Genomic DNA, 14,138 nt, shown 5'->3' with positions numbered 1-14,138 from the left:
ATTCTGAGATCAGTTACATGATTCTCAGCTTCAGTTTCCAAATTACTGGAATGAAGAGAACATACCTATTCAATTTCAACTTAGTTTTAAAGATCTGTCATTATAATAGATAATCTAAAAAGTAAAGATCCTTTGATCCAGTAATTCTACTTCTTTGGAATACAGTCTAAGGAAACATATTTAAACATAAAAGGAATTATTTGTATTAAAGGAAAACTAAAATCAACTGAAATATTTAATAATAGGGGAATAGGTTAAGTAAACATTACATATGTTTTCAAAGTAATATTATGCAGTCATAAAACATATATAGTATATAGCTGGGAACATAACTCAGTGGTAGAGTGATTATTTAGCATTTCCAAGGCCCTGGATTCAATCCTGAGCACTACAAAAATGCAAAAAAACCAAAGGCTGAATGTTCTCTCTAATATGCAGATGTTGACTTATAATAAGAGGTGAGGGATAGGAAAGAATAGAAGTACTTTGGTTTAGACAAAGGGGAATGAAGGGAAGGGAGAGGGATGGAAATATAAAAGACAGTAGAATGAATCAGACATAACTTTCCTATGTGGATATATGACTACACAACCAATGTAAATCCACATCATGTACAAACAGAAAAATGGGAAGTTATACTCCACATATGTGTAATATGGCAAAATACATTCTACTGTTACGTCTAACTGATAAGAACAAATAAAGATATTTAAAAATGAATGAAATAGCAAGAAAATATGCTTAATTTTTTTTTAGTGAAATAAAAGATCTGAAATTATACGATAGGGGCTAGGGATATAGCTTAGGAGGAGAGCATATGCTTGGAATGTTTAAGGCCCTAAATTCGATAGAAAGAAGGAATAAAGGGAAGGAGGGGGGGAGAGGCAAAGAAAGAATATTACCCCATATTATGACACTACTATATTTTCTCCTAATCACAACACACAGAGCCGGGGGCAATGGCACACACCTGCAATCCCATTGGCTTAGGAGGCTGAGGCAGGAAGATTACAAGTTCAAAGTCAGCCTCAGCAATTTAGGGAGAACTTAAGCAACTTTAGTAAGACCATGTCTCAAAATCCAAAATTTAATAAAGGGGCTGGGATGAACTTAGTCGTTAAGTGTCCCAGATTCAATCCCCAGTACCAAAAAAGAAAAAAAAAAACACATGAAAAAAGAAATTAGAGGCAAATGCATCAAAATGTAAGTAGTAATTGTATTTAGATGAAGAGAATATAGGGTTCTTTTAAAATTCTTCTGCAAGATTTCATTTTCATACAGAATTCCTTTATAATAAAAACACATATATACAAATAGTGTATTTGCAGTCTTTATACAAATGGGTAACTGATATGTGAAGTGAATTGTGGATACATTCAGCTTAGGCTGAGAGGGAGAGTACAGTCACCCAGTTAAGAGTCACAAATATGACAAATGCTTTATAGGAACCTAGCAAAGAAGTATTATTAAAACATGCTAGGAATTGCAGATGCAAGCAGAAATACTCAGGATCAAATTTAAGATGTCAGATTTTTGATAGGTAGGTTCGCCCAGTTAAATCTATGCAAACATTCCAAAATGTAAAAAATCTGAAATCTGAAAAAAGCATTTTGAATAAGGGACGTTCTACCTATATAAGATTCTTTGAGTAGTTACTTGATTCTGTACAATCTTATCTGGTTTGGAACCTTCTGTTTGAAGTTATTTCTTTTGGTAATAAAATTTTAAGCATTGCTTAATGAGAATTACATCCCACGAAAGTCCAACCAGAGTTTACATAATGAGATAAGCACTGATTCACTAGATTATAGGCTCTTTGAGGGCAGAAATCTAATTCATCCTGGAGACTTCAGCTTTAAATAATGTGACAAGTGCAAAAAGGTATATAATTGGGGTTAGTAATGATTGCTGGATAAATCCATTTGGTGCTGGAGAAGAATTACAACCAAACAAATTTTAATGTAGATAATGCCAATGTAGGTATTTCATGGCTTTAAGAAAATGTTCTTGGCAATATAAACCAAATCATACAATGCCAGAGCTAGTTAGGGTAACATATTTTAAATAAATGGATATCATTTGGGGATATCAGCTGCTTTCCTCTGAAAGTCTGACAATCTTAATTTTTTCCATTACAACTGTAGAATAGACTATTCATCATCAATTTTTACAGTCACAAAAGACTAAAACTATTACAAATCAATCTTATAGTCCTATAAAATTAAACATCATCAGAAATATTACCTTTGAACAACAACAAAAAAACCCAGTGGTTATCCTGAGTGTCACAGGAGGCTTAAAAAAAAACACTTTTTTTAATGTTTTGAAATTATTTTAAGTGGCAACATATTTCCAGTCTTCTGGTTTCTAGAAAATACTGTACTCGCCAGGTACAGTGGCACACACCTGAAATCCCAGTGGCTTGGGAGGCTGAGGCAGGAGGACCACAAGTTCAAAGCCAGCCTCAGCAACTGAGCAAGGCCCTAAGCAACTTAGTGAGATCCTGTCTCCAAATAAAAAATAAAAAGGGCCCGTGGCTCAGTGCTTAAGTTCCCTTGGGTTCAATCCCTGACACCAAAACAAATAAACAAACCAAAAAACACACTGTATTCATCCCAGGGTTGCCTACACTCCTGTGGCAAAGATAGTTAATGTGCTCTGTAATAATATAGTAGTTGAATACTTACTATATGCCACTAATTTAATTTCTGCAATAATCTAAATGCATTGTATAGGTGAGGAAACAAAAGTTATGTCAGGTTAAGTGGAAAATGCTTAAAAACTAGATCATAATGACAGCACAGCTTTTTTAATTTTGGAGGAAAATCATTTTAACTTCAAATGGACAAATTTTATGGTTATCAAGTTATAACTGAATAAAGTACTTAAAAATTATATACCAGAATATATACAAAGGCTTTAAAATCAGCTTACTACACTGAGGCAGCCACATCAATGTTTATAGCAGCTCAATTCACAAGAGCTAAGCTATGGAACCAAGCTAAGTGCCCTTCAACAGATGAATGCATAAAGAAATTGTGAGATACACACACACACACACACACACACACACACACACACACACACACATAGTGTACTATTACTCAGCCATAAAGAAGAATTTTATAACATTTGTCAGTAAATGGACAGATCTAGAAACTACTATGCTAAGTGAATAAGCCAGTCTGGAAAAGCCAAAGGTCAAATGTTTTCTCTGATATGTGTAAGCTAACCCACAATAAGGGGCAGGGAGAAGAGAAGTTCAGTAGATATACTCCATGCTTGTATAATTATATCAAAATGGATTCTACTGTCTTGTATAACTAAAAAGAACCAATAAATAAGAAATAATTACACACCAGAGAGAAAAAGCAGTGAGGTGTCCAGTGACAGGCTGACACCGTCTAGCAGGCCTATCTCCAGAGCCCACACTACACTGCTCCTCTGAGGACAGTAAATCCAGGACAGGAATGTGCTCAGAAGGGAATTGAGGACTCAGATTTCACTGACCTGTAAATTCCTTTGAGATGTTTATTTCTTCATGCCCTTATTACTCTTTAATTCTATATCCCTGGTAGACATTGTTACATAAATTTGTGCAACCAATTTTTTAGATATTTCAAAATATAGATCAGTTAAATATAATATATGGGAGTGTACCTTAAAAATAAATAAACTGCTTATTATGCCACTGTCTTTTGTGGAAATTGATTTTTCTCACTTTCTTGAGAGCATACTGTTTAACATTTATTATTTCTCTAAAATAACAGAAGCAAAACTGTAACCTTGAGCTTACAAAATTTCTTTTCATTTTACCATCTCATCCACTCTGTTATAACCAAACAAATCTAAATATGACAGACTGCCACATTATTTTTCTTTCAATTTCTTCTTTCTCTTAACTGCTGAGATTATTGATATTCTAGGCTGGCCTATGAGTTCTGAATGATTGTCCAAAGGGACCTAAGTGATATTATGGTTTATATATTAGGTGTTCCCCAAAAGCTCATATGTGAGATAATATAAGAAAGTTTAGAGGTGAAATGACTGGGATGTAAGAGGTCGAACATAATCAGTGCAGCAATCCCCTGAAAGGAATAATTTCGTGGTAACTATAGGTAGGTAGGGTGTGACTGGAGGAGGTGGGTACCTGGGGGTGTGCCTTTGGGATTTATATTTTCTCCTTGTTGACCAGATCTCTTTTTCTCTGCTTCCTGTTATGTATCCCCAGCTCCGTTCCTCTACCACACACTTGTGCCATGATGTTCTGCCTCACCTCAGGTCCCAAAGAATGAAGCTGGCAATTCATGGACTAAGCTCTCTGAAACCATGAGTCCCCAAACAAACTTTTCTTCTTCTAATTATTCTTGTAAGGTTTTTTGGGCCACAGCAACAAAAAAGCTGACTAAAATAAGTGACCAGCAATGAAATCCAGATGATACACATTAGCTCCTGATACAAGTCTCAAGGCAGTCTTAGGTTCTTCTGTCATGATTTCTTTCATCTTGCTAGATCCTGCATTACAAAATGAACTAATTTTCATTTTTTTCCATCTCAAGCCAGGTATGAAGTTACATGGTAAACTGAAAATCAACACATAAAAGATATATATTTTTAAAGCTATCATTTATTAGATGTGTTATGTCCAGGCACAAGATACTTTCTATATATTATTGCTCATCCTTATAAAATATCCCCCATTTTACTACAGTTAAGATCTTGAGAGTTAGAGAGTTAAATACCTTGCAGATCAGGTAGCAAAAACTGGCAGAGATGAGATTTATCTGCCTTATTCCAAATCCATGTACTTTCCACCAGATCCCAAACCACTTACTTGTCTATTATCTTTTAAAACAACATTATTTAATATGAGTATAAAAACTTACTGATAACAGAGCTATCATACTCTTAAAGACATCTGCTAAAATTAGGAAGACCCATATGTGACACTTAAATCCAACTAAAATACTCAAACTTATTCTAGTTAAAAACACACAAAACTCAATCCCTTTAAGTGATTGCTTTTTGATTTTAGAATAAATGTTGCTTTCATGTGATAATCCTTAAAATCAAGAAAATCAAAAGGATTGCTTACTTATCATTCTTTTTCTTCTTTCAGAAACTGAGTCATTCATGTTACTAAAAATGAACAGAGGACAAAATTAACCACTATTTCCCCAAATTATATTCTTTTTATAAACAGGAGGAAATAGGAGCTGGGGATACAGCTCAGTTGGTAGAGTGCTTGCCTTGCATGCACAAGGCCTGGGTTCAACCCCCAGCACCACCACCAAAAAAAAACCAAAAACAGGAGGAAATTATTTGACAACACAAATAGTGAGGCGAAACTCAAAAATCACACTGAATCAGTGTGTGAAAGGATGATAGGAAGGGAAGAAAAGGTAATACAATATACAACCAATACAAATATATTTGTATTGGTGGACTAGGGATGTAAATCAGTGGTTGAGTGCTTGCCTTCATGTGTGAGGGTCTGAGTTTGATCCCTAGAACCACAAAAAAAAGAAAAAAGGAAACAATATTCAAACCAAGTTTGAGTAAACACTACAAAATACTACCTTTTTTGGTAGTTTTAGATAACACCAAACCTTCTTTTATTTTATCCAATGAAAACCTAACGTTTTGCCAAGTGTGGTGGTGCATGTCAGTAATCCCAGCAACTCAGCAGGCTGAGGCAAGAAGATTTCAAGTTTGAGGCCAGCCTTGTTAATTTAGCAAGTCCCTGAGCAATTTAGCAAGACCCTCCCTCAAAATAAAAAATTAAAAAAGGAGCTGGGGATGTAGACTCAGTGGTTAAGTACCCCTGGATTCAATCCCTGGTACCCCCACCACCCCCCAACAAAACCATTTTGTCTAAAAAAAAACTGCATTGATACTTTTCCTTGTCTTGAACATAAGTTTTCTGAACATAATTTAACTTTTTCTCGATTACTGAGAGTTCCCTTTTGAGGATTCTTTTTATAAATAGCTAGCAAGGGCCATTAAGTGGCAAAGGCCTATTCTGTCCTGAACATCTTGTGGTTTTCCTGGCTCTTCCTTCTCCCCATACCTGCCACTACCTTCAACTCCTTTACTCTTTCATGTTGGCTGCTTCTAATTCATTATGAGGCATGATGTGATAATAAATAGACACTGGACAGAAGCCTACAGACCCTCCTCCATGGCTCACGGTGTGAGCTGTGTAATCAGAGTTGAATGAATAGGTGAATGCTCTCTGCACAGGTGAGGTGTTAACCCTAGGTGCTTCAGCCAGGATAAAAAGAAACACTGAGGGCCGAGATTGTGGCTCAGTGGTAGAGTGCTTGCCTAGCATGCATGAGGCACCTGGGTTCGATCCCCGGAAACATATAAAAAAATTAAAAAATTAAAAAACAAATAAAATAAAGCTACTGTGTCCATCTACAACAACAACAACAACAAAGAAACGCTGAAAAATGAAACTGAAGGGAGGAACCTGATAGGTTAACAATGACAAAATATTAAAATATCACATACTTTTTTTGGGAAGTAATTAGATGACTTTACCTCTTCAGTCTCAAAATGTATTTGGACACCCAGGTAGGAAAGAGTTCATGCTTTGAAATTGTCTTCAGTGCCCAGAATTGCTAAAGGAAAATATGTCAATATATTGGTTATTATATTAATATTTGCTCAGTTTGTTTTAATTTCATGTTTATTTACATTGTTTATATCCTTTAATAATAACTCACCCAGATTTTTATACAGAATGCTATTTCAAGTGAAATTCTCGCAAAAATTTTTTTTTCCTTATTTAAATTTAACTCTAAAATTCTGCTTCATAGAAATCGAGGTAATGGCATGATTTAAGAGAAATAAAAAATGGACGAAGTTCTTATAAATAGAGATAAGAGATTACATACGGAATACTTACATTAAACAAGTCTTTTTTTACATAGGGAAGTCTTTTATTGTATAAAAACCTTAATCTGCAACTGCATTTTATTTAGTTATCCATTAATTCACTTAAAAAATATTTATGAAATGATGGCTATGTGCTGGGAACTACAGTTAATGCAGGATATAAAAATTAGTAGGACACCATTTCTAACTTTGAGAAAATAAGTATATAGTTGGGCATCGTGGCACAACCCTATAATCCTAACAGCTCAGGAGGCTGAGGCAGGAGGATTGCAAGTTCAAGTCAGCCTTGGCAACTTAAACTTGGAATGGAACCACCATTTGACTCAGCTATCCCATTCCTTGGTCTATACACAAAGGACTTAAAATCCGCATACTATAGTAATGCAGCCACATCAATGTTCATAGCAGCTCAATTAACAACAGCTAAATTGTGAAAGCAACCTAGATGCCCTTCAATAGGTGAATGGAAAAAGAAACTGTGGTATATGTACACAATGGAATATTACTCAGCATTGAAAGAGAATAATATTATGGCATTTGCAGGTAAATGAATGGAGTTGGAGAATATCATGCAAAGAGAAGTAAGCCAATCCCAAAAAACCAAAAGCCAAATGTTCTCCCTGGTAAGTGGATGCTGATCCATAATGGTGGGGGGGGGGGAGCATGAGAAAAATGGAGGAACTTTGATGGGGCAAAGGGGAGGAAGTGATGGGGAGGGGGAATGGGGGCAGGAAAGATGGTGGAACGAGAGGACATCATTACCCTAGGTACATGAATGACTGCACATATGGTGTAATACTACATCATGCACAACCAGGAAATGAAAAGTTGTGCTGCAATTGTGTACAATGAATCAAAATACATTCTGCTGTCATATATACCTAATTAAGATGAATTAATTAAAAAGAATATCAGGGAAATACACCTTGAAGAAAATCACAATATTTTCTTTTCCAGCATTTATTTTGATCTTTTTCTTTAATGAATTTTTCCCTCTTAAAAATAGAGACAGTTGGGGCTAGGGTTGTGGCTCAGAAATAGAGTGTTTGCCTAACATGCGAGAGGCACTGGGTTTGATCCTCAGCACCACATTAATAAGTTAATAAATAAATGAATTAAATAAAGATATAAAAAAATAAAAGCAATTGAGCTGAGCGTGGTGGTGCATGCATATAATCTCAGTAGCTCAGGAGGCTGAGGCAGGAGGATCAGAAGTTCAAAGCCAGCCTCAGCAAAATTGAGGACTAAGCAACTCAATGAGACGCTGTCTCCAAATAAAATCCAAAAAAATAGGATTGACGATGTGGCTCAGAGGTTGAGTGCCCCCGAATTCGATCCCTAGTACCAAAAAAAAAATTAAAAAAAAAAAAACAAAGGCAGTTGGTCCTCCTTATCTGCAGATTCCATATCCATGGAATCAATCAATTGCAGATCAAAATATTCAGAAAAAAAAATAGGTCTGTATTCAACATGGGCCAACTTTCTGTTCTTGTCTTTATTCCCTAAACAATACAGTATCATAACTATTTGCAAGTATTAACATTATATTAGGTACTGAAAGCAACCTAGAGATAACTTAAAATTATGTGTGAGAGGACTGGGGTTGTGGCTCAGTGGCAGAGCGCTTGCCTTGCATGTATGAGGCACTAGGTTCGATTCTCAGCACCACATAAAAATAAATAAATAAAATAAAGGTCCATCAGCAACTAAAAAAAAATGCTCCATCATTTTATAGGACAAACTTGAGTATCCACAGATTGTGGTATCCATTGGGGTTCTGAAACTACTTCTCCACAGTTACAGAGGGATAATGGCATATTTCTGATGAAAATACAAAATATTAAAGCCTATAACAATTTGATAAGATCTAGCAAAATTACAAATGCATATGTCCTTTTCCTAGAACTCATTCCTGGAAATTCTCTACATCTGTACCAAATGAAATACCCTATATTCACTGTAATAGCAGAAGTTTGGAAGCAACCGAAATCCCACTGTAGGGAACTGGTTAGATAAAATATGGTACTTCAACAGATTGTTTTTGCACTGCAAGAAGAATAAGAATTATTCTATTTATTCATGTAGAAAGGTCTTCACGATATATTATATTATTAAAACCTATATTATATAAATAGGCTCTTTTTATATGAAAAAATACAATATACTTTCATTTGCACCAAGAAATGCTAGAAGGACATATAAGAAATTAATAAAAATGGTTTCTCCCAGGAGTAGCATGAGGGGAATGTGTGGGTGGAGACAAGTTTTAATTAGGTGACTACACTACCTACTTAAACATCAAGAGGGAGGAGAGGAAGGGTTGGGGATTGAGACTGATGGCCTGTGTTACTGATGAGGCACTGGGACCTGGACATGCTCAAGTGTTTCAGCTATTAGGTGAAGACATCTAGACTCAAATTCCACAGGACCCTAATACTACATCCTCTGACTTATGCTGCCTTTCTTTTGGTGACTATGACTGGACATAGGGCCCCAAAGAAAAGTTGTCTGCCCTTGGCTTCCTCCCTGGACTCCAAATCTGCATTTAATTCAAGACACAGTGATGGGAGAAGGAGCTGCTGGTACAAATGAGCTAGCAGACCCAGTAAGGGCTTACTCGCTGCTCAGAGCACATTTCACCATGAAATTCTGCTGCCAAAACGTCATACAAAGTGCTCTTAGCATGAAAATGCCTTCAGATGAGCTTCCTCAGGCATGAGGATCCAATCCTGCTGTTTTTCTATTAACAGAGAATAAGTTAAAGACTAATGAAAATTTTACCATTATTACTATATTGAGCTACTCCCTCAAATGACAAGGACTTTAGGATTTTGTTTCCACTTCTTATACAAAATTAGTAGTTTCTGTTCCCTAGGTTTAATAAACCACAATATCTAGCAACTTCTAGATTCTGAAAGTGTCTTTATGAAAAATCACTTTAAAATCCACCAGATTTCTTAAATGTACTATTGCCATATAGACAAATACCAATAAATAGGGCAGAAAGGCAAAGTGGTAAGTACCCACAGCCCAAGAGAATCGCAGCTGGAGGAACGACAGGCATATTTACAGTATTCACAAGTTGTTTTCTTTCACCAATCCTTGCCAATAGGCAAAAAACATTTAGTGAGTACACACTATTTGCTAAAGTCTTTCCTACATTTGAAAGACAGAGCTGATTAAATTTTGGTCTCTTCATAACCAAAGAAGTGTCCAGTGGAAATGCATCATTACAAGACCAGTGTGAAAAGTGCCAAGATCAAAACAGGCAGCAAGCTGTTCAGGGAGCTACAAGGAAGGACATCTAAGTCAGACTGGGCTGTCAATGAAGGTTTACTGAAAGAAGTAAAGTAACACAACTAAAATTTTCTAGATACATGAAAATGTTTGAATTATTCTAAAAGTCCATAAGAGTTAAGAGTTGTTTCATGAAGAAAAACTGAAAGCAGGAAAAGTTCTGATGGGCTTTACTGACTCCATGCTACCTAGATCAAAAATGACTATGGAAGCCAGTAGGAAAGAACGGAAGATGCTGCCCCACTCAAGGTTGCTGGCGTTGGAGGGGCAGTCTTATCTCCTTATTAGTAACAATGTATCTCACCTCCCTAATAAGCACTCAGTAAATGATAGCTACTATTATTAATAATTTTTCATTATTTTATAAAGTATTTATTATGATGCCTAACCCTAAAGCTCTCAACAATAGTGGGTACTCAGTATTTGCTGAATAAATGAATGAGTAGGCTGATTTCAACACAAAGTTATAAAAAGATAACATCAACTATACAAAGAATGTCATAAAATGTAATGGAACCAATCTAGGTGCCCTTCAACAAATAAATAGGTAAAGAAATTTAAATTATAAAAATAAAATTGGGCTTTAATCTCAAAAATAATCTAAAAAATGGTTACAATCTAAAAGACTTGAGACTGATAAATAGATCTATGGTTCTAAAATTCCACAACAAATAGGAATCTTCTAATAATACCCATACCATTCCATAAATCCAATGTACTAGCACTGAAATAAAAAGGCAACACATTCTTAACACTGAATTAAGTGCAGCCACTTTGGAAATAGTTTAGCAGTTTATTAAAAAGTTAAATTTAAATCTATTAAAAAATCCAGCAATTCTATTCCTGGATAGAACTACTGATGTACATTACGACATGGATGAACCTTGAAACTACACTAAGTGAAGAAGCTGGACACAAAAGATCCCATATTGTATGGTTCCAGGTGTATGAAATATCTAGAAAGCAGATACCTTTAGAGACAGAAAACAGGTCAGCAATTGCTTGGAAGTAGAAACAAGATTGACTGCAGAAGAACACAAGGGATCTTTGTAGAATGATAAAACCATTCTAAAACTGGATTGTTACAATTACGCAAATCTGTTAACTTTTAAAAAGAACTGAATTATACAGTTTATGAGTGGGACTCTGTGATATATAAATTGTATGTCAATAAACCTGGTAAAGAAAACTGAATTAAGAAAAAAGCCACTGTCACAAGTTAATACCTGAGGAATGTTGAGTTCCTGTAACTGGCTCTCGGTAATCTCACTGAGCTGCAGAAATGTCATTGTAAAGTCAGCTTCTGTCTTTTCCATGAGCTGATGAAAGTTAATACATTTAGCAATCTCAATACTTCAAAAATATTCTGCAGAGTAATGCAAATGTTAACAAAGGTGATAAACTCACATGTAAGAGTAATGCGATTAACTCATCATCACCCTCCTTTTCACCAAGTAATCCCAGTTTGGCTTTGAACAATTTTCTAAACCTACAAAGAGAAACATCAATTCAATTTGTTATTAAAATCCTCGCTATTTTAACAACTGTCAAACTAACCAAGATGTTTTAATATCTGTATTCAAGACTCACAAACCTTGCATAATAATGAACAGGGTACTGATGGAGAATCTGAGCAGCACTGGGTGAGGAGTAAAAAGGAAAGAGTTAAACTTTGATTTAAAATTAACATTCTCAAATTATTTTTTATAAGAATAAAGAGTGCAATGAATCAAAATGCATTCTGCTGTCATATATACCACATTAGAATAAATTAATTAATTTAAAAAAATTTTAAGAGAGTAAAGAGAACCTCACATATATTCAGTAACATGGAGATTACATGCTACTAATCATAGCTTAGCAGTTTAATTATATATTATAGCTCAAAGAAAATTATCACTATAAATATATTGTCTCAAAGATTTGGATATAATATAGGTCAAATTATGTCATAAACAATTTGCTTAAGGATAAATGTGGATATGTATCTATAATACCAACAGAGTAACAGACTTTCTTGGTGAATTTAAAAAAATCATCTTAGAACCAAATTGATTACAAATATCTCACCCAATTTGATAACATTTTACTTTTCTGAAAGTCTAAAATAATAGTAAAATGTTTTATGGAAATATAAACATAAAGGTTCTTCACCTTAAGCTCATCTTTAAATAAATTGGCTCTTAACATTCCAAAGTGTATCTTACAGAATGCTTAATGCATTCTGAAGTTCCACTCCCTTTACCTTTCTGACCTCATTTCCTGTAACCTCCCCCTGCTTATTTTGTGCAGCCACACTGGCATCTTGCTGTTCCTTAAGCACACACATATACTTCTACCTCAGGACCTTTGCACAGGCTGTCCCCTTGCCCTTAGTGTCCTACCCCAGATATTTTCATGGTTTGCTCCCACAACTCCTTCAAGTCTTTGCTCAAGTGCTGACTATTCTTTTAAAATTCTAAATGCTTCCTTCCCTGTACTCACCATCCCTTACTTCATTTTCCTCCATAGTGCTCATCTCCTAATATACTATATAATTAAGTTATTTTATTTATTGACTGTTTATCCCTCCAAAAGTAAGCTCTAGTGGGCTTTTTTTTCCTGCTGTTTTATTCATTGCTATCTGCCTTAGCATTTAGTGTCAGGAACACTTTGAATGCCTAAGACTCAATAAATATTAGTTGAATCAATGAACTCTGCAGGGCAAATCAGATATAAAATTGATGGGACACAGGGTGGCAGCGAGTGCTTAATGACCATCATTTTACACCACTTCAATTTTTAACTATATGACTGTGTGAACAATATTTTATTAAATTAAGGAAACCATAGAAGACCTGTAAAACTTTTATCTTCTTAATAGTAATATTTCTGCTACCTATGGTTAATAAAATCACTATATGCCTTGACTTCTGTTTGGAATCGTGTATAGGAAAAGGTAAATTTTAGATTTTGTAGGGACAAAGGTGGTGGAAAGAAAAACATATTTTAGAGCTGGGAATATAGTTCAATGGTAGAGCACTTTCCTAACCCGGGCAAGGCTCTGGGTTCAATCCCCAGTACTGCACTTAATCTTAACTTCTAGCAAATACATTTGAGACACAGAAATCATTAAATTGTTGTCCTTGCTCTTAAGGTGCTCAATGTCCAGTGAATAAATCAATAAATATCTAAACATTCTCCTTTATTCATGTTCTCAGATTACCATTCACTCATACTCACATACATACATGATATTTCCATTTGAATAATTGTGAACATTGCAAATTTGTCTAATCATTATTTACTCTTGCTTTAAACAGACAAACATGTTCCTTTTTTAGTATAAATTCAGAATGAGAAACCACACAATTGATAGATGGAGATTAAAATTTCAGCCTTATTACCCAAAAAGCTAGTCTGGAGAACATGGCTTAGGTCTGCAGATAAATATGAATGATAAAACACTGCTACATATAACTGAATCCATACTAGCTAATATACTGATGGCAATCATTTACCAGAGTAAAATTAAAATACTAAAGGTTACATAATTTAGTGAATGTATTGCCTATATTTCCTATATGAGTGAAATACTTGGAAAGTAATTGAGGCAGAGACTTCAAGATGAAACCATAAAAAAATTGGTATTAAGCAGTGAAATGACTCTAAATGGAAGGATGAGAGGATGAGAGAGTGCTAAAAACAGAGGAGGTACTGCTGGGTACAACGGCTCATGTCTGTAATCCCAGGCTGAGGAGGAAGATTATGGGTTCAAAGCTAGCCTCAGTAACTTAGCTCAGTAACTTAGTGAGACCCTGTTTCAAAATAAACAATAAAATGGGCTGTGGATGTGGCTGTGTTTAAGTATCCTGGAGTTCAGTTCCCAGTACTGGGGTGGGGGACAGATGAGGAACACTTTAAAGGAACCTAATAATCTAAAATTCAAAATATTAAAT

At 35.1% G+C, this 14,138-nt stretch overlaps 1 protein-coding gene across 9 annotated transcripts in view; it reads right to left on the bottom strand.

Moving 5' to 3' along the window:
* Positions 1-14,138, bottom strand: part of LOC101961113 (protein nucleotidyltransferase YdiU-like) — a 39,926-nt gene that overhangs the window by 4,899 nt on the left and 20,889 nt on the right. For 2 of the 9 annotated variants that reach the window (XM_078023272.1, XM_078023276.1), the window contains 5 exons: positions 11,795-11,839; positions 11,608-11,689; positions 11,427-11,519; positions 6,547-6,626; positions 5,096-5,139 (listed from right to left, as the gene is read on the bottom strand). In XM_078023272.1, the coding sequence (XP_077879398.1) occupies positions 5,096-5,139; positions 6,547-6,626; positions 11,427-11,519; positions 11,608-11,689; positions 11,795-11,839 (344 nt within the window). Of the gene's footprint in view, positions 1-5,095; positions 5,140-6,516; positions 6,627-11,426; positions 11,520-11,607; positions 11,690-11,794; positions 11,840-14,138 lie in introns of all 9 variants that reach the window. The other 7 variants (XM_078023274.1, XR_013426690.1, XR_013426691.1 and 4 more) reach the window with 7 other exon arrangements.

The sequence above is a fragment of the Ictidomys tridecemlineatus genome, chromosome 10 (genome assembly GCF_052094955.1).
Source record: "Ictidomys tridecemlineatus isolate mIctTri1 chromosome 10, mIctTri1.hap1, whole genome shotgun sequence".
Lineage (NCBI taxonomy): Eukaryota > Metazoa > Chordata > Mammalia > Rodentia > Sciuridae > Ictidomys > Ictidomys tridecemlineatus.
The sequence above is the reverse complement of the archived record's forward strand: the minus strand, read 5'-3'. Positions and strand labels throughout refer to the sequence as shown.